The sequence below is a fragment of the Mirounga angustirostris genome, unplaced genomic scaffold (genome assembly GCF_029215605.1).
Source record: "Mirounga angustirostris isolate CCGP_5_RB_7025 unplaced genomic scaffold, mMirAng1.0.hap1 SCAF_12, whole genome shotgun sequence".
Taxonomy (NCBI): domain Eukaryota; kingdom Metazoa; phylum Chordata; class Mammalia; order Carnivora; family Phocidae; genus Mirounga; species Mirounga angustirostris.
The window spans coordinates 21,089,894-21,117,574 of NW_026991720.1; the positions used below are offsets into that span (position 1 = coordinate 21,089,894).

General features: G+C 38.2%; 1 protein-coding gene across 7 annotated transcripts in view; it reads right to left on the reverse strand.

Moving 5' to 3' along the window:
* Positions 1 to 3,292: 3,292 nt before the first annotated feature.
* Positions 3,293 to 27,681, reverse strand: part of MKLN1 (muskelin 1) — a 326,049-nt gene continuing 301,660 nt past the window's right edge. For 6 of the 7 annotated variants that reach the window (XM_054505195.2, XM_054505196.2, XM_045864252.3 and 3 more), the window contains 3 exons: positions 26,035 to 26,137; positions 18,746 to 18,800; positions 3,293 to 12,195 (listed from right to left, as the gene is read on the reverse strand). In XM_054505195.2, the coding sequence (XP_054361170.1) occupies positions 12,074 to 12,195; positions 18,746 to 18,800; positions 26,035 to 26,137 (280 nt within the window). In that variant the 3' untranslated portion in view covers positions 3,293 to 12,073. The remainder of the gene's footprint in view (positions 12,196 to 18,745; positions 18,801 to 26,034; positions 26,138 to 27,681) is intronic. The other variant, XM_064574936.1, reaches the window with a different exon arrangement.

Genomic DNA, 27,681 nt, shown 5'->3' on the forward strand with positions numbered 1-27,681 from the left:
GCTGGTTCAAGCCCTGTTGAACTTGATTGACTGATTGGCTTATGTTCTTCACTTGTGCTTGAGGCTCATGGCGGAAGCGCCCGAAGACACGGAAGTGCCGTCTGCTCTTACCCTGTGCCCCCCAACTGGGGGGGGGGGAGGGTGCAGAGAGGGAAGGAGAAAGAGGGAAGCTGAAAAGAAAGGAAGAGGGGGATCCTGAGGGGGATCTTGGGCTGTTGCAGTGATCACAGCTGAATTTTCCCTCACTTTTGTCAGTGTTCTACCTTCTTCCTTTCCTCTGCTTCTGCCTCAGATACAATGAGTCACCCACCACTAAAGATCCCGGAGTCCTGGTCAGGTGTGAATACACTGGCATAGAGACAAAACAAAGATATGAAAAATAAAGAGGTTCTGTTCTGGCCCTGTTCCTGCTCACAAAAGGCTCCATTTACTTGTCATGAGAAGCCTCTCTCTGTCCCTTGTCTGGAGATGTGAGTGAAGATGGAGAAGTGCAGGGAAGGAAGCACTCAAATGATTCTGCTTCTCTTCCTCTCCTAGGGTGGTATTCGCTCCCTGTCTGTTCCTCACTGGAGGGGGAAACTATCGCTCCCAACTTGCAGAACTGTGGAAGGGAAACCGTCCAATGAGTCTGGCCCCCGTTCAGACTGCTATACAGCAGTCTCCTCTATGGGCCTGGTACCTTACAGTTCACAAAACATTTTTACATAATCTTGCTTAGGGATGGGCGCTTCTCTACCAACAGGGAACTTACCTACAGAGATGAAGGATTCTCTGAGAGGACACAGCTATTTCTGTGGCAGCATGAGGCCTGGAAGCTGTCTCGGTTCTCTTTAGTCTCCCGTTCTTTTTTCAATACCACATGAATGCAGGAGTTCCAACAACAAAGTACATTTCTACAGTGCGACCATTGTTACGATAGAATTTTCTCCCCCCACCCCAGTAGGATTTTCCTTTTATACGGGAATTCTGAAAGGCAGTGAACACCCTGAACAGTGGGCCAGAGTTGGGCCTGGGGTGTTTTGAGGTTAACTTCAGGCGTGTGCCCAGAATACAGAAAAGAGTACGAGCACCAGGAACAGGGCAGGCTCCTCGGCCATGCCTGAGGCACACTGTTCTAAGAAGAGAACGGCTCGCAGTTTATCGCTGGCCGCCAGTTAGACCGGAGGCTTTCCGTTCTTTTCCTGAGTAGGTCATTCACGCTGTTCCCTGCCCTGCCAACCAAGAAGCATTCAGAGGTCCTTTTCAATTGGTTAGGCCTCTGTCACTCACATTTCCCCTGTCCTGCAAGCTCAGTCCCAAACCAGGCATTTCTTCCGTAGCCTAAGGGAAAAAAGAAAAAAAAAATATATATATATATATACACACACACACACACACACACATGCCTGGCTATTATAACTAACACAAGTGATGAATACGGAGATGGTATTTTTCAAAGACCTTGACATTTTACAAATTAAAAAATTCAACACGATCCTAGCAAACAGGATCTGCTGCCAACATGTATTTGTCAGATGGAGAAAGGGAGGCAGAGGATTTGAGGCTGTCCAGGGCTCCACAGAAGTCCTTGGTGGATCTGGAAATAACCCTAGGGTTCCTGCCTCTGCCCTGGGCCACCCATCCTTCGGCCCAAGTTCAGACGGCAGCTGTAACAATGTGTGCTGTACATGTTGCCTAGTGTCCTAATCTCCCCGCTTGGGATTTGCCAACCTTTAAAACTTCCTAGAACGACAGTGGACTTCCTCTCTTCCCTATAATAAGAACGTTTCTGGTAAGGATATAACTGCCTTTGCTTTTCCGAGGTGAGGGCCCAGAGTGGGGGGAAGTCCCCTGTGAACATGAGAGAAGTTTCAGAGCAAGAATGATAGGACGTTTCGGGCATCGTGTTATACTGTCCCACTTTCCCTATACAACAGAAAGCTGAATTTCTCTTCCTTTTCTTCTGCCAAGACACCAAAACGGCAAAAGATCTGGCATCTTGGTGCTAAGGGAAAGAAGAAACATAACCAACCAGTATTTACGTCTAAGCCAGGACTAACCCAGGCTTCAGGATAGCCAGCAGTTTGCCTTTCCACTCATAGTGGTGTAAAAACCAAAAATACTGCCTTCATTAACAGGGAAAATACTTTTTCAATTTCCATCGCCTCTGTGGTTGACTTCTCTAAGAATGTCGATACGGGCACAGCCATTTCCCTGCTGGAGCTGGATTATCTCCTTGGGTAAGCAGAGTCTCCATGTAGCCCTTCCAACCGCTGTAGGTCTCCACACTCACTTGGCGTGTGAGCAGGTGTCTTCCCAACTGTTCGAACACAAAGCCCTCTTGGCTTATTTGCTGTCTTCCTGCCAGAAGACAAAATATATCAAGGGGGAGGAGGTGGTGTACCACATTTTTGATCCTTTTGAGTTAAATCTCTGGAGGATTAACCAAGGAAAGGCCAATTTCTTACCTTATCACTGCACATCATGTTTTCCTGTTTTGAAAATAAAAATGTTACTTATGAGCCGTTGATGAACACCTAGAGTGTTCAAAGCACACTCTAGAAATGAGAGCTATGCAGTAAGAGGGATTATCTGATTTATAAATTGAGAAAACATTATAATCCCCATTTTGAATAAAATCAGTTGACAACTAACTCACTGCAGAATGCAGGATCACAAAGCTTATAGTAAGCATGTAAACGAGACCAGGAGATGAAAACGGTCAAGAGGAGGTCCTGTCGAGTCCATCTGGGAAACACTCACACAACTCCCTCCTAACAACCCATGATCTTTGTATTTCTTTTTTCAAAGGTTCAGTCCTTAAAGTTTCTGTCCCCTTTGTTAGACACAGGGATCCAGAATTTTTGAAAACTTTGCAACAGCTCCAACTCTCTTTACTATCTTTTCTACAATTAACTTTCTTCTAGTTCCTAACTTACATAAGTATGTCCCCCTTAAAGAAAACCTGGCAAACAACCAGTCCAAATTTACAAAACAGATCAAATACTGCTGGACATCAATGGTAGATAAAAGACACCATTTTACAAAATAATTTACCAGTGTTCTTTAAAAATGGAAACATCTCCAGGAAATTTTGTGAGATCCATCAGAACTTCTTTATTTCGGCCCTGTCTCAAAGAAAAACACCAAAGGGCCCTTCTACAGCGGGTATCATTCTCCACCTTTGGAAGCCTGAATAAAACTCACCTTTTTGAGGGGAAAAATACAACGAATGCTAAGTATAAAGTATGTAAACGTTTTAAAAGTTGACTTCAAAAGCAGTTTCAGCAAACATAAGAGACATCTTGTAGTGTACATATATAACTTTTTATTAAGAAAATGAACAAAATACATTCTTTCTCCATATGTACATTACATACAACATAATTCTACAATTGCAATCGTTCAGCAGATCACTCGTTTATTTATTCACAAAGCAGTGTTAACACATTCACCAAACCTGGGATCAGAAAATTACTTGTACTAAAAAAAAAGAGAAAAAGAAAGAAAAGGAAAAACCTAAAAAGTCCATACAGACTGGGCAAAAATAAGATAAACCAGAGAGGATCATGAGGGGAGTGGGGAAGATTGCAGAACACACCCAACACAGTCCAACAATGACCCGGAACACCAATCATGTGAGAAGAGAGCTGATGCCCCAAAAGCATTTCTGTTTAAAAGTTCCAACTAGCTCACGCCTGTTATTCCAGAGTTCCCTCAGGATTTCCATTTCTGATTTAGGTCCTTTAGGGTACAGCCCTAAGCCATGTTGCCACAGAAGAGGAGGGTAAAAGGAAAGAGCAGAACCTTGAAAGGTTGCAGTTTTCTGCTTTACACACTAAGAAAAGGAGTCTCATATGAACACAACTGAATCTTAGCTGGTGAGCAGAGAAATATATTTTTTTGGAGAGACAGGTGTTCAAGCATGGTAAGGGAACTCTTGTTTACAGGATTCCTTATTTACATTTATGTGCATCTGTTTTGTTTTTGCTTTGTTTTTCTCTGCTTTTCGTTTGGCCTTTGAAAAAAAGTACCTCATTCTCTTTGGGTGTGGGTTTACTTATGGTCATATTAAAAAGTCCACTGAAACAGAAAGCTGTTCATCGGTATGAATATGCTTCAAACATCATAAAAAGCTGCATAAATGGTGCATAAAGGGCTTAAACATTCAAATGAGTTTTAGAGATGATATTTCCAGGAAGCTGAACAAGGCAGCTCCCTATAGCAATACTTTATACCCACAGTTCAGGCTTAAAAGATACATATCAAGAAAATTATTTTCAGACTGTCAGTCTGGGAAGGGGCAGTGCTTAAAGGGATCTAAGAAAGGGCAGGGACGCACGCTCACATCTTGCTCTTCCTTACTTGTAGTAAAACACAATGACTGCGTCCATTTTTTTTTTTTTTTAAACTTTTTCTGGGCTTTACGATGTGGGGTAACAGAAGAAAGTCAGGAAAAACAAAATGAGTAAGTCTCATCAGTAAATTAATAGTGGTTTTCCTTCTTTACACTTAGTAATTTCCTAAATTTCTATGATAAACATTTTTTATATCACAAACAACAATAAGTGTTATTATTAAAAGTCCCATAAAAGAAATTTAACACTCTCCAACTTTCAGATGAGCCAGCGGCGGTAACACTATGTTTCCAGTCTAACAAAGAGAAGAAGCTGTCCACAGTGTTAATAAGCAAACCCGGCAAGATAGACTCTTGGGTATGGATGGAGCTGTATCTTTCTTCCCAATCTAATTTCCAGTCCAACTTCAGTTTTGAGGATCTATCTCTAATTTGAAGGGATCTTAATTTCTGGCCACTGAATACTACTTTACAAAAGAAGTAAAAGAGTTGACTTAAAAAAAACGGTAACATCTTTCCCAAGCTGCTTAGGTATAAATATGGCATTTTTGAAAGATGGAATAATGTTTGTTACTAAGACCAAGACAAAAAGGTCCTTATCTTAGCTATCCCATACTCTTTTTCTGAGGCTGCAGACTCAACTGTACATAGAGTTTGAAGTGGTGACAGGGAAGGAATCTCTTTAAAAACAGATTATATATATATATATATATATATATCCATAAAGGAAATTTGCTCATAGGAAAATATCACATTATTTTGCAATTTTGCAATTGAGCTGCAGGCTATACATAAAGGAAAATTAATACTATACCACATAATTTATTCATTTCAAAAGACATTTTGCACAAGTCAAAAAAGCAAGGTGGCTTAAAGAATAACAAAATTACAGCATCTCTTGGCCAGGCTAAATGTGATGCATAAAGAAAGGAAGTCCACTTTAATTTCTCTAAATGGGTAGTTTACAATTGAAGGAGAAAACAGTTTACAACTGGTCAGTCACCAAAATCATTTTTTCTGGGAGAGGAAAAAAAAAAATCTCAAAAGGAGACCAAGTGTATAAAACTTTTAAAAACATGTATCTTCCCCACAGAAGAGTATTCATATTTAAATTTTGGAGTTTGATATCCTGCTATCAGATTTGAGGTCAGGTAGACACTTACTTTAAGTATGTCTTAACAGTTTATATTCGGTGCTCTCGAAAGTAAAGCTAGTGTGTATATGTAACATTGAGCTAAGCCTTTACAAAGGTGGAGTATCCTAGGACTTCCAACGTAGGCAACTGAAAAAAGGTAAAGCCATGCATCTCTGTCCTCAGCTTCCTCCCCTTTCATCACAAGAAGGTAAACACAGCAACTACAAGGCAAGACGCTAAAACGGTCACTAGCAGACATCTAATGGCACGGCCCTGATGGTGTAAGATCCTCTCTTTGTTGCAAAAGGAATTTATAAAGCTCTGCCAGCTGCAATGGAATTGGACTTATTCTAGATACCTTCTCTAATTAAATCACTTTCCAGACATGAAGGAGACCTATAGAATAAACCAAATTTATTAAATACTTTTTAAATTAAATTAAAAAATTTTGAAAGATTTTATTTATTTGACAGAGAGAGACACAGCAAGAGCGGGAACACAAGCAGGGGGAGTGGGAGAGGGAGAAGCAGGCTTCCCGCTGAGCAGGGAGCCTGATGATGTGGGGCTCAATCCCAGGACCCTGGGATCATGACCTGAGCCGAAGGCAGACGCTTAATGACTGAGCCACCCAGGCGCCCCTAAAAAGAAAAGATTTTATTTATCTGTCAGAGAGAGAGCACAAACAGGGGGAGTGGCAGGCAGAGGGAGAAGCAGGCTCCCCGCTGAGCAAGGAGCCCAATGCATGATCCCAGGACTCTGGGATCATGACCTGAGCCAAAGGCAGAAGTTTTAACCTACTGAGCCACCCAGGCATTCCATACTTTTTTTTTTTTTTAAAGTAGGCTCCAGGCCCAGCATGGAGCCCAACGTGGGGCTTGAACTCACAACCCCAAGATCAAGACCTAAGCTCAACTGACTGAGCCACCCAGGCACCTCCAAAATTATTAAATACTTCTAATGCCAGAACTCATGGATTTCTTGGCAAAGTAGATAAACAGTGACCCATGGGATTGTGCATAATTAAAGTACAGAAAACAATTGATGCCAGTGTAATTCTGTATGGGTTGTAAGTTAAACATGAAATGACAATTTTCTTCCTATTTTAAAAGGCTAGAAAATAAACCCCAACCAAATGACACTGGCTAAGCTGTAACAAAGGCTTTCTTTCTTGAGATTTGTTAGCAAAAGAGAGAAATAAAGCTCAAAACCGGCTACTTGAGCAACTCCATAATCATGCACACAGGCCTGTTCAGTGTATCACATAGTACTTTTCCTTCCTGCCAATTAATCTGGCAGTCATTAAGCACTGGGTGAAACTGAAGAATGATGATCTCTTCAGGCTGGTATTGGTGTGGCAGACAGCTCAGATAACCACACTAAGTGCTGTGAATGCTAGCATCCCAGATGGTACAGAGCTTGTGCTGTGGCAAGAGCTTCAACTTGATGAAAAAGCAAGTCCCATGGGAGCCCCAAAACTGCATGTCAGAATGTTTTATTGCTGGTTTTCCCACTGGATCCTTCTCAAGAAACTGCTCAGCTAGTTTAAAATCTTGAGCCGATCACAGTGGGTTTTCCGTTCCAAGACCTCTAACAGCTCTTTGGGAGAAGATGAGAAAAGAAACTAACCAGGAATGCTGCTTTCCAAAGACGACACAGAATGAGCTGTGATTCCTTTTGAGAGTCATCTTCACAGCACTGCATTAGCAAAATGAATTTAGGGTCCAAAATGGAGAGCTTTCTTTTTCATTTTGATTTGTGGACCTTCTCATCCATGAGCAAAAAGCTCCTATTTTCCTTTCTCTAACATATCCGCATTCTCCTCTAGCCCTGTTCCTGGGGTTCCATTCCTCCAAGTGAAAATGCCATATAGACAGGCAAAATAGGATGCTGCACACAAATGTTTAATAGTTCATTGAAACTGTCTGAGCCGCAGATAAAAAGGAAGGTGAATTATTTCAGGATTATCAGTGATAATTTTAAAAATGAACAAATACCAATCATTTCATAGCAATCAAAGCTATTCCTAATAAACAATTACATCAGAAATTGAAAGTCAATTTTTAACACAGATTCCAACTTCAGCAGAACATCAATGCTACTCAGAGCTAGTAGGAATAGAGGGAAAAAAGGCTAAAAAATATAAAGAAAAGACAACAGGCAAATGGAAATCTGGTGATGTGCTGAATTCCATGAGCTCTGCTAGGAAACCTGTACGTGATCATCAGTTTTAGGACTATGCTTCCTAGTGTCAGGAAACGAAGCCAACGCTGGCTCCTCCATTAAGGCCGCCAAGAGCCATGTTACTATCCTCCAAATGAAAATGTCTCAACATTGTTAATTCTTTCATAACGGACAATTTTAAATTTCACTATTCTGTTGTCATAAACAAGGATAAAAGAACATGTTTGCCTCAAAATGATTTTGACCTTTTCTCTTAAGTGGTACAATACTCATAAGCAATGCCAAAGAAAACCTAGGGAATCTAGGGCTGAAAAAGCCAAGAATAAAGTCAGGTCAGCTAAGGAAATAATGGATGTAAAATTCACACTATTTGGTCGGCAGGAGGAAATCAAGGTTAAGAAATTATGTAAAATAAAATCTCTAAGATAGCGTATTTTTTTCCAGGAAAAAAAGCATCTGGTGAAGAAATCAATAAATTGTAATGAGTCCTCCTGCCAAAACAAACAATGGCAACATCATCAGCTGATCTAGTTGGCTCCTAATGAACTGTTTCAACAAACTTGGAAACGTCCACCTTCAACTGAAATACTTCTACACTAGAAATTTTGGATAGTCAAATCATTTCAGCATTGATACAAATCACAGGGAGATATAAGCTACAGTCAAAAATCACAGAAGAATAATGTTATTTGACTAATAAGAAATACAAAAACCTTTGAGTGAAAGAGCCCAAAGATCTAATCTACAAGTATTGTCATATGCAGACCCTATAGGACACTCTCCAATAACTATAAACTTTTTCTGAGGAAGCATGCAATCCCAGATCAAGGACAATTTTAAGAACTTGCAACTTAGTAAAAACTCAGGCCAGAATTTATGTAAAAGGATGAAACTGCAGACGATCATGGATTTTTAAGAAAAGAAGGGTTATGAAGGCTATGCTTTTAATAGCTAGATGACTTTGTTTAGAGTACACACCTCCCATACAAATCACTTCAAACCATAATTCCCAACTGCCAGGTAACATTCAACCACCTAAAGAGTTAACATAACATTCACTCAGGAAATAAGTAAATGACCCATAATTACCAAATGAATTCCATATGGTGTTAAGAATAATTATGACTTCTTCATGTTATAACCATGAAACTGAATATAATTCAGAGAATAAAATCAGGAACATGTTCCTACGTGCTTTTGGATTCACTGAACATCATTCTCAATGCAGTTTTTGTTTGTAGGTTAGATTTTCAAACTTTTTTATTACATGAAATTCTGTTAATGTATCTCTAAATAGCACTTTTAAGGCAGATGTGAAGAGATCCGCTGGAAGGATAAGCTGGGAACCATTTATATTCAAAATACATATTTCACCCAAGAATGCAATTTTATAATCTTAAATCACTGTGCTCTAAACCCAACAAGCCTTTCTGTGATAAACCCAGTAAATTAACTTTCTAGTGTTTTCTATCAGTTTCTACTTATTAGACATAGGTCAGTTTTAGCATCAATGAAAACCAGGTCTGAAAAGATAATCTCGTGAAAAGCTAAAACTGTCAGCTTGAGCACTGAGTCAGGCACCCAAGTCTGGATTCCTTTGCTTGAAGGAGATTTAGATTATTTGAATTAGTCAAACTGGCCACATGAGGTCTCTGTTATTCCACAGCATACAAATGCATTTTAGAAGTATCTTTCAAATCAGATAATTTCTCATCAAGTACAAGTGCTGAAAATAATGTTAGAGATCTAGTTTACTTTCTGGAATAATGCATTCCCCTGTGAAAGAGAGAAATGGGAATGAAGCTGAAGCAAGAGATAATGAAACTGAGTAAAAACTGTGCCCTACTACGGAATGCATCTAAAGCATCCCAGCCAGGTGTTTCAACTGGGACTCACTAAGCTAGAATGAAAGCATTTCAAGGAATAAAGCACAGATAATTTGGCCTACCTAAACACTGTATCTAAATACTAAACTAGGTTAAATTATAATACACCGCTGGTATTCTTGGAAATATATGTAGCTCCTCACTAAATATATAAACAAGTTTCAAATCAGGTTCTGGTGTGAAATGTGAGCAATGTGTTATGTTGGTCATGGTTATGATTAAGCCCTACGTTCTCCTGCAATCATTTCCAGCAATGCTCCTTTAGAGCCCCATGGCACAAACTCCACCGAGTCAACAACCTCCTCAACAGTGTATCTCACTTAGGCAACACTGAATGGTTCACTATGATTCAGCCCCATTTAAACATGTTAGTGAAAAAAATTTCAGAAATGAAAAGGGCAAAAGTTCCATCTCAATAAAGTGAGGAAAGATAAAATTAAAACAAGCTCATGTTAAAAAGCAATAGTAGAGAGTCAGGGAAAAACAAAAACAAAATCACTGAGGTCAAGAACTGCATTTCTTCCAAATATGGAATCTACGGAACTCATGAAAACAGTGACAAAGAAAGCACTGTAGAAACAAAAGGTGGAGGCAGCAGACTTTCATTTGGTTAGTGTGTTTAAAGTGCCAGAGTTCACGGCAAGCAAACTAGAGCTTTTAAATTTAGAAACTCTATCGATAAAGTTCTTCTCTATCAACTCTTTGTTTTGTACTTGTTTCCACAAAACAAGATGCAATAGGCTACAGTATTAGTGATACTATTTTATTTCTTGACTGTCAGGGGACTATCATTTTACGAAGCTGTACGAGAATGTAAGTAGATTCTATTTGCTCACCTATAAAATCACTTGGTTATTCTGTAGCTGCACAATTTGGTACTTAGTGAATTACATACTATAGCTTCCACAAGGTAAGATACAAATCTAATTGTTTAATAAATCACTATGGATAGCTTTGGGATGCTTGGAAAGCTAAGGAGCCCAAGATTCAAGTCTGGAACTAGGAAAAATAGATTTCTGTCCATTCCCAAAAGCAGTGAAGCCAAGCAATAAAGACAGAGTGAAGAGGGATCTCAGTCTCATTCCCATACATGAGACTTTTCAAGAAAAGTGCAAGTCAAAGTCTTCTCTTTGGTGAAGCCTAATCTTGCTACTCAGGGACATACTCAATTCCCCAAAGTCCTTCACTTTTCAGAGCTACTGGACTGATGGACATTTATTTACTTCGTCTGTTTTAGGCATGGTGGGTGTCAGTTGCATGCAGCACACTTTTTGAGTAAATGCAAGCACTGGCCAGGTTTGGGCTTCCTATACTGCACCCCACAGCACCTCATGGAATGATATATACCTCCATCCCCCACAAAAAAAAAATGGAACAGTGGGAAAGCCTATCTGCCTTTCTTTTAATGAAAAAAACACCTGCACCATTATTTTCTTTTTCTTCACTTCAAAGCCTGTGTGCTTTGTGAAATGCCTGTCAGCTGTATTCCATAGGACAACTACAAACCATTATTCTTTAAGATAGCAGTATACAGAAGCAGATGCAGGGAGCTAATGTATATGGAAAGAAACAGAAGCATAGCTCTGGAAACCCACCCTCCCAAGTGAAAATGCTACAAAGAGCACAAAGGAGAAATGGAATCACAGCTCTAACAGAGCAAAGAGTCATCTTCTTCCAAACTTTGCTACAAAGACATCAATGAACATATTAATCACTACTAGAATCATCTTGCTGGTCATGTTTATATTGGCTCTTAAAGGTTCTGAACTATATTCTCCTCAGTTTAAGGTTTCTGTGACTCAAAGCTATTGTAATATCCACTACAAAATATATCATTATAGAAATACTATATACCAATCTCAGTACCTGGATCAATCTTGGGTTTCATTTTTTAGTTTTATGACAAGGAGCATAAATTTGAGCCCTCTGTTCCTCCTACTGTTTAATGTAATACAAGACTCTAGTCAACAGAGACACATATATCACTTTAACATACATCATTTGCCCTACAGAACTATATACTTTTAAGAATGAAGTGAAGAGGTAAACAAGTGACACCACTTACAAGCAGTTGTGTGATGTGAGGCAAAGTGAAATGGGAAAGGAGGAGAAAGGGGCGAGGCCAAACCAGCCAACAACAAAACCCCATTCTTCTTTCTAGCACTGAGTCTGCTAATAGTGCTTATTTGCCCCAATTTTATAAAAATGAAATAAAAATCAGAAAAGGGTAAACTGCCTGATTATTTCTTCTTTTATATTCATTCGTTCTTAAAAGTTAAAGTAAGAAAAAAATATATATATTTAAATGGAAATAATACCAATTTCACTTTATTAACCTAATTCAGGAACAGGATGAGGAGAAAGGGGCTGAGGTGGGGGATGAAGGAAGAGGGTTAAAACTTGTGACAGTAAAGATCCCTTCAAAATTCTGGTGCAGTCCTCGATCACGGCAGCCTAATTGTCGGTCAACAGAGTTGCACTCCAAAATACTGAACGCAGACTCCTGTTCTGCATTGCTGTCCAGCGGCTCTCCAGTTACAGCATGATGAGATCTACCAGGTTGCCTTTAGGGGGAGTCATGCTGTCAGGAAAGAAATTTACTAAGGTGTCAAAGAGCTGAGTTCTTTGAGCATAGGTGTGATCCACGTCAGAAAAGCCTGGTAAAGGAGAAATACAAAGAAACTCATCCATTGTGCCTAAAACATGTAACAGAGAAGCCAGTTGAGAAAAGCAGCAATGTATAATGGAAAAACCAAACCCAAATCTGATTTTAAAATGAGACAGACATGGGTCTTGAACCCAGTTTTACTACCTGCCAGTGGGGTGATCTTAGGTAAGTGAATCAGCCTTTCTGTTACTGTTTCCACAGCTGTAAATTTGTGTTAATCTTGTTTACTTCGTGGCGTTACTGTGCATATTAAATGCAATTATGTGAGAAGCACCTGTTCTAATGACTGGCACCTTAGTAACTAATAGCGATTTCTCTTCTTTTCCTTACAAGCATTTTCCTCTTCTAGTCCACTGAGGCATTTTCACTCCTCTCTTTCTGACTTTATAATGCTTCTGACCCGCTAAACTTTTTTTTTTTATAATAAAAATACAATAAAATCGGGGCGCCTGGATGGCTCAGTCGGTTAAACATCCAACTCTTGGTTTTGGCTCAGGTCATGGTCTCAGGGTCCTGGGATCGAGCCCTGCGTTGAGCTCAGTGCTCAGCACAAAGTCCGCTTGTCCCTCTCCCTCTGCCCCTCCCCCACTCTCTCTCTCATAAATCAATCTTAAAAAAATACAATAAAATCAAAACAAAAAATATACTAAAATCACTTTCTTTAGAAGGTGGTCTAAAATCATTAAGGTCCTGAGAGCTGGAAGTAGTCTCAGAGAACTGAGTGAAAGAAATACAGGTACAGTAACATGGAACAATCCCTGGCACATAGTAAATGCCATACATTCACGGTACTATGCACCAGGCTCTCGGCCAGGCACACGTCATGTGAGAGAGAGAGCAACGAACTACTTTTATCCAGATAAACATTAGAAAGTGGATGACATTCTTAAAAGGTGGGGACCATGGAACTAAAGGATATTTCCCCCATTTAACTTCTAGTAAACACTTAATTTTCAAGTTTATTCCAGCCAAAGGAATATTCAGTGAGATGCTTCCTTCCTTTCCTCAGCTTGTATATTGTTTTAAGCTTCTTCAAATTTCTTATGTACGTATGAAGTAGGAAAATGATAAAATAAAGTAGTGTTCTGATTTCCCCATTCGTGAAATGGCTGAGACATGAGAGCCCTACTGAGTACCATAAAACACAGAAATAGTGCCAGAAAGTTATATATGCCATGATACTCAGTGAAAATTATTTCAAATTGGACCAATTTTCATTCAACTTACAATACAGTTTTAGGTACACTCTGTTTTTTACTCTTGTAAAGAACATGAACAGAACAGAACATTGCCAAGGATACCAGTTTCCTGGAAGGAAAATAAACAATGCCTCAAGAAAGGTACATTCCTTTTTATTAAAAAATTTTTTTTACTATTATTTTAAGTTTGAGGGCAAATGTTTACTTCTTTGGAGCTTAAGATTTAATTAAGAACTATCATGGAAATGAATGGAAGGAAATACTCCAAAATGTAAACAAAGGTTATCTCTGAATAATGAGATTTTTTTTTTCTATTTTATGCTTCTCAGAGTTTTCTAAAATTTTGAAAAAATTCAAACCCCTAGAAAAGTTTCAAGAATAGTACCTCAAAAACTCATTCATATACCCTTACCTAGATTACTCAGTTGTTAACATTTTGGCACACGTGTTCTCATTCTCTCTCTCTTTTTCTCTCTGTTTGTACCCCATACATACTTTTTTTGTAGAATGATTTGGGAGTAAATTGTAGACATTTTCACCCCTAAATACTTGAGTTCATTTCACCTAAGAACATCACTTAAATAACCACTATATATTAAATTTAGGAAACTTAACATTTTTGTCCCAATAATCTTTTTTATAGTCATTTTCCCTACTCATCTAAAACTCAATCCAGTATCAAACACTGTATTTAGTTTTCTTTGGCCTGGAATAGTTCCTCAGCCTCTGTTTCTTATGATACTGATATCCTTGACAAGTTCAGAGCAGTTACGGAGTTGCAGAATGTGTTGAATTTGAGTTGTCTGACTGCTTCCTTGTAATCAGATTGAATTTATGCAGTTCTGGCAAGAATACTACAAAAGTGATACTGTGTGCTTCCCACTGCATCATGTCGGGAGGCACATGTTATCCATTTGTCCCAATGTTAACTGTGATCACCTGATTAAGCTGGTATGGCCAGATTTCTCTAATGTGAAGGTGTTGTTTTCTACCACTGCAATTAGTAAAATATTTTATTTAAAAAAATTTTTTTTTAAGTAGGCTCCTCGCCTAACACGTGGCTCTAACTCACAACCTTGAGATCAAGACCTGTGATCAAGAGTCAGGCGCTCCATAGACTGAGTCACTCAGGCACCTCCAGCAAGTAGTAAAATATTGACAAGAAGACAATTTGAGACTGTGTGAATATCCTATTCCCCGACAGACCTGAACCCAATGATATTAGCCTTCACTGATGATTCTTGCTTAAAACAATTATATCTTGCTAAAACAAAACACCAATGGTGTTTTCCTAACTCTACAATTCCTTCTGAATTTGTTGACTGACACTAATTATGAAGAGCTTTTCCTCCATTTTATTTGTTTGCATGAGTATGTACTCATGGATCCTTTTCTTGTTCAATATATCATATTTATTACTGTCATTATTCATTTTAATACTCATATTGTCCCAGTTTTGGCCAGCAAGAGCTCTTTTGAGCTCGTTTCTCTTTTTTATTTTTATTTTTTTTATTAAAAAAAAAATTTTTTTTTTAAAGATTTTATTTATTTATCTGACAGAGAGAGAGACAGGAGAGAGGGAACACAAGTAGGGGGAGTGGGAGAGGGAGAAGCAGGCTTCCCGCTGAGCGGGGAGCCCAATGTGGGGCTCGATCCCAGGACCCTGGGATTATGACCTGAGCCGAAGGCAGCCGCTTAACAGACCGAGCCACCCAGGCGCCCCGTTTGTGTCTTTTTTAATGTTCCCATTAATTTTTGAGCACTTCCTTACTTCCTGGCAGAGCAAGATATCCAAGCTCATCTTTACACAGCTCTGGAATCAGCCATTTTTTTCAAGGAGCCCTAATTCCTTTTAGTGGTGAGTTGACATTTAGAATTAAAGATCAGTTGTGTTAATTGCCAAGGGTGGTGGTGTTTCTAGGCCTGTACACATATGTGCACACATATTATATACACAGCTGTTTTTAAAGCAAAATTATGAGTTTGTGATTTTATTGATGATTCCCATTTTTTTAGAACTCTACAGGATTCTTCCTCTCCTTAATCCTATTCCCTATTTACAGTATCTCCTTTTTCCCACTAGGAAAACTGACTCTCTAGAACATCATCATATTTACTCATTTGTTCAATGTAAAATACATACAAAACATGTTCCAGAATTACTATATCCATACCACTACCAACAAAAAGCCAAGATTTCTTTGCTTTGTCTTTAGATTATATCTCACCAAGAGTATAGTCTAAGCACTGTAGCATTGTACTGAAAAGGTTTTTCTTTTTTTTCCCCCTATTGTGTGGTAATATTACCAACTGTCTGTAGTCAACTTTAGGGTTTTCCCCTTGTTTTATTTACTTTCTATAATCATAAAAATGTCATAATAGGTTTTATTTATTTATTTATTTTTTTAAAGATTTTATTTATTTATTTGACAGAGAGAGACACAGCGAGAGAGGGAACACAAGCAGGGGGAGTGGGAGAGGGAGAAGCAGGCTTCCCGCCGAGCAGGGAGCCCGATGCGGGGCTCGATCCCAGGACCCTGGGATCATGACCTGAGCCGAAGGCAGACGCTTAACGACTGAGCCACCCAGGCGCCCCATAATAGGTTTTATTTTTAAGAGAAGATACTGATTCTGTGGTAATACTCTAATGAAGTAATACCTATGTATTACTAATATATTACTAATGAAGTACCTATGTATCCTAATGAAGTAATATCAAATGAAGTAAACACATTTTCATGAGATTAAATGATGTAAGAGGGAGGGAAACACTGAGTTCCTACTCTGTGCTAGGTACTTTATATATGACCACATTTCATTCTTTTTTTTTTTTTTTTAAAGATTTTATTTATCTGTCAGAGAGAGAGAGAGAGAGAGAGAATGCACACACAAGCAGGGGGAGCATCAGTCAGAGGAAGAAGCAGGCTCTGCACTGAGCAACACGTACTGTTTTATTGTGCTGTTTTCCATAATTATTTCATTTAATTCTCTCAACTTGAGGTAAGTACTCTTATTACCTCCATCTTATAGAGATAGAGAAATTATTAGAAAGGTGACTTGCTTGGGGTGCCTGGGTGGCTCAGTCGTTAAGCGTCTGCCTTCGGCTCAGATCATGGTCCCGGGGTCCTGGGATCGAGCCCTGAATCAGGCTCCCTGCTCGGCAGGAAGCCTGCTTCTCCCTCTCCCACTCCCCCTGCTTGTGTTCCCTCTCTTGCTGTGTCTCTCTCTCTCAAATAAATAAATAAAATCTTAAAAAAAAAAAAAAGGTGACTTGCTCAAGGTCACTTTTGAAATTAGCAAGTGGCAAAGCTGATATCTGAACCTAGATTCTGACTCTTAACCGCTCTCCTACATTCTCAACTCTTAACTACTAAAGATACTGCCTCCCTTCAGAGAAGGTAGGAAATAAAAACCCATAGGAATTTTCTTTTTGTATTTTTTTCTATTGTTTGTATTGTCCTCAGTGTTATCTGAGGTTTGCTTGGAACCCAAGTAAGACAAACTGTTCCTGATAAAATATATTAGCTGGCAGTGAATAGGGCAGAGACTGAAGAAAGGAGTTAAGTTAAAGGTAAAATATCTGCTGACACCAGACTAACGTATTTAAGTTACTGCCAAGAAATTCTTGTTCTAAAGGCTACATATGGGGCGCCTCAGTGGCTCAGTTGTTAAGCGTCTGCCTTCGGCTCAGGTCATGATCCCAGAGTCCTGGGATCAAGCCCCACATCCCGCTCTCTGCTCAGCGGGAAGCCTGCTTCTCCCTCTCCCACTCCCCCTGCTTGTGTTCCCTCTCTCGCTGTCTGTCAAATAAATAAATAAAATCTTTAAAAAATAAATAGATAAATAAAGGCTACATATAAGTCAGCCAGAGACATTTTAGTGCTGCCCACCAATAAAATAAAAATAATGGCTCTGGGCTGTGGTATCCATACATAACAAGGCACATGTTTATTCAAAGTATCTATGTGCCAGGCTCCTAATTCATGTATCACGAAATCTCTGTTTCAAATGACGAAATTCACAAGGGTATGGACTTTCTAAAATAATGCTTATGCCTACGTTCTCCATCACAAGGTTAAGATCTCTATTAGCCTCAAGACATTTATATGTATGGAACCGTGGTAAATGATTATCTTAATTATCAGAGAACCTATGTTTTACGGCAGTCTGCTCAGTCCTGCCCTGTGGAATCCTATGTATTCTGGAATTAGAACTCAGAACTAGAGTTGCCTAGATCAGTGGAGAAGCCTCAATTACTGGTTATGGAACAAGAAAGGGCAAGACCCCAAGGAAAATTCCTATTCTTTCCCATCTCACTGAAAAACACCAGAATTATATATGCTCTGTTTTTTCCTTTGAGGTATGGTTCACCTTTAGGAGGCAAAAGGACAAACAATGAGGAAATTAAATTGATATTCCAAAATGTTATTTTATTCCAGAGATAAAGAGTAGTATCTGTATTACATATCCTGGAAAATTTCAGTATTACTGCTCAATGTTAAGGCAAACAATAATAGCACTGGCATCAATGGAATTAATAAGCATTCACAGTGTGACTGTATTTTATAATGACAAGAGGAAAGCTGGAAATTCCCACACTTCAAAAGCCTACAATCTTGTTGAAAAAGTAAAGCTATCATAATGACTTATCCTAATGAAAAGATTCTTAAAAATTGACCTGAATGAAGCTCTGGGTTGTGGCACTTCTACGAATTCCCCACTTCACTACAGTCTAGCTTACTTTAATAATTCATTAATACCAAATGAGAGTATTTCTAAATGAAGACTGATGCCCCTGTCTGGGGTGTCTGAGAAACACCAGAGTTTCAAGTAGAATCTATCTTAAACAATTAAGATAACAGCACACAAAAATTCCCATTTTCAGGAAAGAGATAATGCATTTTCTCAGAGCTCAAAACATTTTTTCACTGCCTACCCCATCACCAATCTGTTGATCCGACACAACTCCACAAAGAACAAACAGAGAAAAAATCATTCAAACAAGAAGTGTTATCTCATAGTAACTGTACCAGTAATTCACAGCCTACATTCCAAAACAATGTTATACAAGTTAATTTATTTTGATCATGCTTCTACTGCCATGTTTGCCTAATAACCTAGCAACTGGTGTAATAGGAACTGCAAACTAACCCATGAACTGGTGACTGATGCATGGAAAATAACTCTGTAGCAGGTTATTAGAAGTTTTGCATGCTACCTTGAAACTTGCTCCATTTGTTTAGATGAACATCTCACCTGATGTTTCATTTAAAAGAAACCAAAACCCAATTCCCCAAAGCTAGGGCATCTAAGCTGGATAAACTACACTGGAATACTTACCTAGAGCTGTAAAATCTGAACCAGATTTGAATAGAGCTGAAGCTAGGAGCTGAAACTGTAAAAGAAAAATAGAAGCAAATTAGCTGGCTAAGCATATTAGAGAAAAATAACATACCATTTATTAGCCACTGTATGTCTCTGCACATGTGCTGCCTAAGTCTATTCACCAAATAGTAGCAAGAACACTACATTTAGATTAAAGAATATGCTGATTTTTCTACTGGACTGCTTTACAAAATACTGGACCAAGTCTTGGAATTATTTTATTTTTAAAATTTATTAAAGTATGTATTGTGAACAAACAACAGGTTAACTGAAATTGAGAATATTTAGAACTACGGTATTTAATTTGGGAGAACTATTCATCTTTATCTTGAATGAGGATGCTGGAAAATAGGTATATTAAAGGAAGAGAATAGACCAATGAGTAGAATCTCAATGGAATTACTTAGCACTTTGTAAGACCTAAGTGGTTGATACCACTGATTCCTCAGGATGTATTTTATACCTGTGCTTCCAGCCTTTAAAACTTCAGGTATCAATCACATTAATATTTGTAAGCCCTGACGAGTGGTCTTTTGAAGGCCAGAAACTGGACAAATATCCTAGAGGAATTATCTAAGCAAGAGTTAGGAAAAAGGGAACAAAAGGAAGAATTTAAAATCTGTGTTTGTTTTTTAAATATTCTGGGTATTAGTCCTCTGTCATATATATCTATTACAAGTATTATTTAGTCTGTTGCTTTTCTATTTTTCTAATGTCTTTTATGAAATTTTACTTCTGTTGAAATCCCAACTTATCAGGATTTTTTTAAGATTTATTTATTTATTTGAGAGAGACTGCACGTGGCAGGGTGGGGGGAAGGAGGGAAGGGGAAGAGGGATAGGGAGAGAGAATCCCAATGGGCAGGCTCCATGCCCAGTGCAGAGCCCAAAGCAGGGCTCAATCTCACAACCCCCAGATCATGAGTCAGACACCTAACCGACTTCCTACCCAGGTGCCCCCATGTTTTTTCTTTTATGGTTCTTTTTTTATGGTTCTTTTATGGTTACTGCCTTTGTCATGTCCAAGAAATCTCTGTCTATCCCAAGGTTGTAAAGATGTTTTCTTCTTGAAGCTTTACTGTTTTAGATATTATATTTAGGTCCATCTTAAATCAGTTTTTGTGTGAGACAGGGGTTGAGATATCAGTATCATTTGTTAAAAAGACTTACCAATTCCCCACTGGACTTGGCATCCTGGTCAAAAAAATCAACTGACCACATACATGTGGGTCTACTTCTGAACTCTGTTCTGTTCTACTGATCTATTTGTCTATCCCTAAGCCAGTACCACAGTACCACTTGATTATTGTGGCTTATACAGAACCCTGAAATCAGGTGTTATGAAACCTCTAACTTTTTCTGTTTTCAAGAGTGTTTTGACTTGTTCAGGGCCTCTGCTTTTCCATATAAATTTTAGAATCAGTTTGCCTATTTTTTTCAACAACAACAAAGAAATCCAAACTTGCCATAATAGTGATAGGGACTACATTAAATTAAAAACCAATTTGGGGAGAATGGGCATCTTAACAATTCTTAGTCTTTCAATCCATAAAATGTGGTATCTCTCTCCATTTATTTCTTATAACAGACTTATTACTACATATTTATTGTGGCATTAATATAAACAGGTTTAAAATTTTCGTTTTCTAACTGTTCATTGCTAATATAAAAATAATTGGTTTTTTTTTCTACTGGCCTTGTATTCTGTAATCTTGCTAAATTTACTTATCTTAGTACTATTGTTTTGTAGATTACATGGGGCTTTCCATGTACACAATAATGTGATCTACACACAGTTTTCCTTTCCAGTCCATATGCTGTGTATTTCTTTTTCTTATGGCACTAGCTACAACTTCTGGCACAATGCTGAATAGAGGGTGTCTACTGACAGCAGACATCCTTTCCTTGTCACAATCTTTAGGGAAAGAGTTTTACAATTAAGTATAGTGCTAGTTGTTATATTTTTCATAGATGCCCTGTATGAGATTTAGGAAGTTTCTTTTCATTTCTAGTTTGCTAAGAATTTTTTTTTTTTTAATCATGAATGGGTTTTTAATCATGTCAAATGCTTGTTCTTCACTTATTGAGATGATCTGTGGTTTTCCTCCTTTATTCTGTCAGGGTGGTGTATCACTGATTTTCAAATGTTAAACCAACCTTAAGTTCCTAGAATAAACCCTCACTTGGTCATTGCGCATTAACCTTTTTATATATTGCTGGATTCAAGTAACTAAAATTTTATTAAGAATTTTGCATCTACATTCACAAGAGGTCTATAATTTTCTCTGCTTGTACTATTTTTATTGGGTTTTTACTGAGAAAGCCATTTAGAACTACAGTTTTGTTAGAAAGTTTTCTTTTTCTTTTTTTTTTTTTTTTTAAGATTTTATTTATTTGACAGAGAGAGACATAGCGAGAGGAGGAACACAAGCAGGGGGAGTGGGAGAGGGAGAAGCAGGCTTCCTGCCGAGCAGGGAGCCCGATGTGGGGCTCGATCCCAGGACCCTGGGATCATGACCTGAGCAGAAGGCAGACGCTTAACGACTGAGCCACCCAGGCGCCCCTAGAAAGTTTTCAATTACAAATTCAGTCTATGTCTGTAATTGATACAGAGTTCCTTAAGATTTTCTAATTCTTCCTGTGTCTGTTCTGCTGTGTCTTCTAAGGAATTTGTCCATTTCATCAAGTAGCTGAATTTGCTGACAGCTGTTCATAATATTTCCTTATTCCCTTTTTATGTATCTATAGGGTCCATAATGATGCTGACAATTTATATTTTCACTATTTTGTTCTTTCTAAGTCTTGCTATTTTATTCACATTTTCAAAGAACCAACTTTTCACTTCTTAAATTTTTTTCTATTGTTTCCTATTTCACTAATTTCCTATCTTCTACTTATTTGAGGGTTAATTTGTTCCTCTTTTCTGACTTCTAAGGTGAAAGATAAACCCACTGGTTCTACATACAAAAGGACAGGGTGAAAACTATTGTTTTAATAATCTGATTAAGTGGAACTGATGTGTACTGGCCTGATACGTACAACAGGTACCAAGTGATATTACATAATCTGAATAAAGCCAGACATGAATATCCAACCATCACCTCAATGTATAAGGTTGGCTGTTCCACAGGCATCTCAAACTGGAGATATCCAACATTATACACCTGATCCCAGTCAGGAGCCCCTATCTATGACCACAAACTGGGTCTACCCAGGCACTTCTCATTTCAGTTGATAACAGCTCCATATACTCAGGCTAGTAACTCTGGAGTCATTTCTTTCAAACCCTACATCCCATCGATCATAAAATTCTGTTGGTATTACTTTTTTTAAGTTTTATTTAAATTCCAGTTAACATACAGTGTAATATTAGTTTCAGGTGTACAATATAGTGATTCAACACTCCCATACATCACCCAGTGCTCACCACAATGAGTGCATTCCCTCATTCCCATCACCTATTTAACCCCAACCCCCCCACCTCCTGGTAACCATCAGTTTGTTCTCTATAGTTAAGAGTCTGTTGGGGCACCTGGCTGGCTCAGTCGGTAGAGCGTGCGACTCTAGAGTTGGGGTTGTATGTTTGAGGCCCACGCTGAGTGTAGAGAGTACTTAAAAAAGTCTGTTTCTTGGTTTGCCTCTTTTTTTTTTCCCTCTTTGCTCATTTGTTTTGTTTCTTAAATTCCACATATGAGTGAAATCATATGGTATTTGTCTTTCTCTGACTGACTTATTTCATTTAGCGTAATACTCTCTAGCTCCATCCATGTTGTTGCAAATAACAAGATTTCATTCTTTTTTATGGCTGAGTAATATTCAGGTGTGTGTGTGTGTGTGTGTGTGTGTGTGTACTGATGGATACTTGGGCTATTTCCATAATTTGGCTATTGTAGATAATGCTGCTATAAACATCAAAGTACACGTATCCCTTTGAATTAGTGTTTTTGTATTTTTTGGGTAAATACCTAGTAGTGCAATTGCTGGATCGTGTGGTAGTTCTATTTTTAACTTTTTGAGGAACTTCCCCACTGTTTTCCATAGTGGCTGTACCAGACTGCATTCCCACTGTTGGTTCTACTTTTAATATACACTGAGAATCTGATCTACTTTACTTCTATTTCTACTGCTGCTACTTTGGTGTGCACTACAATAATCCCTTGCTTAGATTTCTACAATCTCTTTTATAGGTCTCTCCGCCTCCATTCTTACTCTCCCCTTTAGTCTATTCTCAATACAGCAATGCGAGTGATCTTAGATTTTAGTGATCTTAAGTCAGGTAAGACATAAAGCAGATCACATCACTCTTCTGCGTAATACCCTGACCTCGCTACTTACTCATTTAGAGTAATAACCAAAGTCCTAACACTGACTTAGGAAGTTATTCACAATCTGATCTCCCAATCCCAATCTCTGACCTCATCTGTGACTACTCCCATCATTCTTACCTCTACTCCAGCCACAGTGGCCTCCTGGCTGTTCTCCTAAACAAAGCCAGGATGCTCCCACCCTCGGGTCTTTGTTCTAACCCTCCCTTTGCCAGGAATTATCTTCCCCAAATTATCTACTTACATCACTTCCTCACACCCTTCAAGTCTTTGTGTACATACCATTTCTAAATGAGGCCTATTAAGAGCATCCTATTAATACTGCAACTGTCCAATTTTCACCCCTTCTAATTCTGATCTCTCTTTACCCTTCTTATCTCTCTTTAATTTTCCCATAATACCTATCATTACTAATGTACTACATAATTTGCTTATTTAATATGTTTATCATCTCTCACCACTAGTAATAAGTACCACCCAGGCCAGGTATTTTGCTTGGTTCACCAATATATTTCCTGTGCCTAGAAAAATGCCTGGCATATTGTAGGGACTCAACACACATCTGTTAAATGAATGACACCAGTACTTTGGAAGCTCAGCAGAAATGTAATTAATACAAAATGTGTAATACTGGCTCAAAACTTGTTTTTCTCATTCCTTCTCTATTATAGAATCTTCTCTGAAAATGGCAGAATTAATTTAGGCAACCTTGTCTCGGGCCTTTTCTAGAAAAAAAAATATTTTCATAGGGTTTATCAGCAGCTCACTGCCAATTTAGATTCCACATTCTGGAGACTGGACGAAAGCAAAAAATCATTATTTGGCATACAGCTGGTAGTCCATCATCATTTTTCCAATAATAGGCACAATGATGATGATCATCATGATAACCGGCCTTCCAAAAAACAGAGAAATCTAAAAACCGCTTCTAGCTGCTGATACAATCATTTAATATAATAAATTTTGTAAAATATACCGAGAGAACAAAAACAAGCAGTAAACAACCGTAAGGTCTTTTTTGATAAGTGGAATGATATCTTATAAGGAAAGTGAAGATCTATATGCCTTACTAACAAATACTCTCAGTATATATCCTAGAACTGTCACCAAAGGATTTCTTTTTCCAAAACAAAATCCATTACACATTTTTAAACAAAATAATAATCTTACAGACCAGTAATCCTCAATGTCAGCAGTGTTTTCTGTTACATAAGGGCAGAAGAGAGACTCTTAGGGTGAGGGTATTGTTTTGAAAAAGTCTCTGAAGCAATTCTGATGCTGACAGACATACGCACAGCACCATTTTAACTAACTTCTATTAGGGCTAAACAACTCTTGATACATAAAGCTTTTAAAAAATGGAAATCTGTGGCCTACAAAATCATAATTTCAAACTACAGAGGAGAGGAGAAAAAGAGAAACCTGCTACCCCAATTTTTAAAATGGCTCTGTTTGAACTTGAGATACCTCCCTGTCCTGGTTTTTCCCATTAGCTTAGCTTTAAGAACAAACTGTCTGTTTTCTTTGGCCTACTTGCAGTTCACACAGCTGAATTTATTTACTTTGCAATATTTTGTTTTGGTTTGGTTTTAAAAAATAAGAGAAAAATGAATGTTCCCGGGTTAGAGCCATTTTAGATAGACTATGGAGAAAACACAAGGAAATCTATTTATAACTTTCAAATGCATGGTCTAATAAAAATGACAACTATGTTCAGTTATAAGCCATAACAGATGAAACCAAACATATTCTGCTACTTGGCAAAACTATGACAGTTTCACCATTTCAATAGTATCATGAATTGATTGAAGACTCAAGGAGAGACAATTAACTGTCCCCCTTCGGAGGGGGGAGGGTGGTGGTTCTAAAACTGATTCTCCTCCTAGGGAAGGGTTATAACCAAAACTGACTAAGAGCAATCAGACTTATTTCACAGTAGGCAACTATGAAAGAGAATCTCTCTCTTTGTTTTGGTGCCAAGGAAATGCAAGCTCTACTGCTGGAAAGTATAACGAACCTGGTACCTGAAAGTGACTTGACATTAAATCTGAAACCTGTGTCATCGCTGAACAAGAAAAAAGCACTGCTGGATGTTGCTATTGCAAAGCCAAAGCAAAGCAACAGAACAGGGAAATAGATAGTAGGGACAGAACCATATATCATCAGTACCAATTCTGTGAGTGGAAGGTAAAATGGATTGCAGTTCAGATGTTGCTAGATGAACTATGCACAAGGATGCTTGGCAAAAGTTAAAAGTGACAAAAGGAATCTCAGCGGTTAGTAGGAAGACAGGCTGTCAGACTATGAAACCCACTGCAGGTGTATTCACACACTGTAGATAAGCAAATATGCCCTAAAAATATTACATCTTCTCTTCTCCCTCTAGTATTAGTAAGAAAAAAAACCCTGAAAAGTAATTATCTGCTACTAATTTCTCAAGGTCAGGGACTCCTGATGAAAGAAGTCAGTAGACGTAGTTGAACTATTCTGCTATGACATTCATATAACTAAATATCAAGGTAGCAGGGATTCTACTCCTACCAACCTCTCTTCACTTACTTCTTCTAAAAGAGGAGAGTTTTCTTTCTTCTCTTACGGGATTTTGGAGTATCAAGAGAAAAGTTTATATTGAGCCATTATGTAATCCTTAAGTGAAAGACGCATGGGACTACGGAAGTAAAAATTTCTATTTCCTTCCCAACACACAAAACTAATGTCTAGGCTAAAACTTTAAACCTGAGAATCCTTTTCTGAAAGGATCAAGGTTTTTTTTGCGTGACCTGAACCTTTTATCATCACATGAAAGTAAGCCTATTCAATTTTTATTTCATCTGCTCTGGGCTACTTTAAAAATTATTAGTGTCATCATATTTTCCTCATTTCCTTTAAACATCTAAGAGAAAAAACAGCAAGTTTTTACCTCTTTTGTCTCTTCTGGGTCTGAATGATCCACAGTTATATAAAGATCGTTTTGTAAATATTTCAGAGCACTAAGGGGGTCCATTTGGGCCTTTTCTTCAAACCTAGAAAATGTAAACAAGAATAATAATTGTCTGGAGTTATGAGAAAACATCAGAAATGTCATTCAGACCTGCAGTGGAATACTCTGTCTGAGGAGTCACTGCGGGTATCTAACAAAAACCTGTGTTTGGGAATCCAGAAGTGCGAACACTGCCCCGCAGAAGTAATGATAATGCCAGGTGGGCACAGGCGTCACGGTGCTAGAGACGGGGGGGAGCACTTCCTACCCTCCTCTAAAACTGCAAGCTAAGATTAAATCAACTATGAAACATAGTGAACATGTCAAATATTTTACATAACAAAACTGCAAAAGAGCTGAATATGTTTCATAAAAAACAAGTAGAGCTAAAATAAAAATATCTGGTTAGATCTGTGTAATATACATTCCACCAGAGGTGCCTAACGGGATACTTCAGAAATAGAAATGAGTATAGTTTCTTTTCTATCATTAACACTGATGGAAAAAAAATATATTTTAAAGAATTTTTTTTTTATTTTATTCATTTGAGACAGAGATACAGAGTGAGAGAGAGAACAGGAGCAGTGGGGAGAGGCAGAGGAAGAGAGAGAAGCAGACTCCCTGCTGAGCAGGGAGCCCGATGTGGGGCTCGATCCCAGGACCTGGAGATCATGACCTGAGCCGAAGGCAGACGCTTAACCGACTGAGCCACCCAGGCGCCCCTGAAAAAATATATATTTTAAATTGATTAAATATTTTTAATAAGATTTCCTGTCTCAGTCAATAATGAAAACAACTGTAGCAATTACTTATCAAGCGTATTATGTGCTAGACACTGTATTGAGTATTTTACATATATTACTGCATTTACCCCTACTCGGATGACAATAAACTTTATCATTTTTTACAGATGAGAAACTGAGGCTCAGAATGAACTCAGCCAAGATAAGAACTAAAAAATAGCAGAAGTAGAATCAAACACAGATCCATCTGATTCCAAAGCTGAAAAGAAAACAATGAGTTAGTTCTCTAACAGAAAAAAAAAAATCTGCTTGGGACTGTTTATCTATTTAAATCTTTTGTTATGGCATAATTATATATGGATTTATTTGTAATAAGTTGGTATGCTTTTCAAAATATTGTACAGAGAAAAAGAAAAGAAGACATTTAATTTCACCTGGGAAAGGAAAATAATGAGCCTTTCACAATGGTGTTCAGGCTGATGGCATCAATAATTTCCTGTCTTTAGAGCTAATCTCAGAGACAGAGTACCTGTATTTCAAGCAGGGCAAAGACTAGCAAAATTTTACAGCTTTGTTGTATCAGATAGTACCAGGCCTGTCAGCTAGCCTTCAAGCCCTCAGATGAGAGAGCTCCTTAGGCAGAGGTCATGTTACTCTACCATCTTGTCCAAAATGGGTTAGACCAATTTTGGCACCTGAGACAAAAGCAATCCTCTGAAGCTTGATCAGCAGTTTATAAAGTAGCCTGGCAGAATTATTCCCAATAGGGGTACTCTCCCCAGGGAGCCCTCTCTAAGAAGATACTCTCTGAGAGAATCTGAATGTGAGATACACAAGGACATAA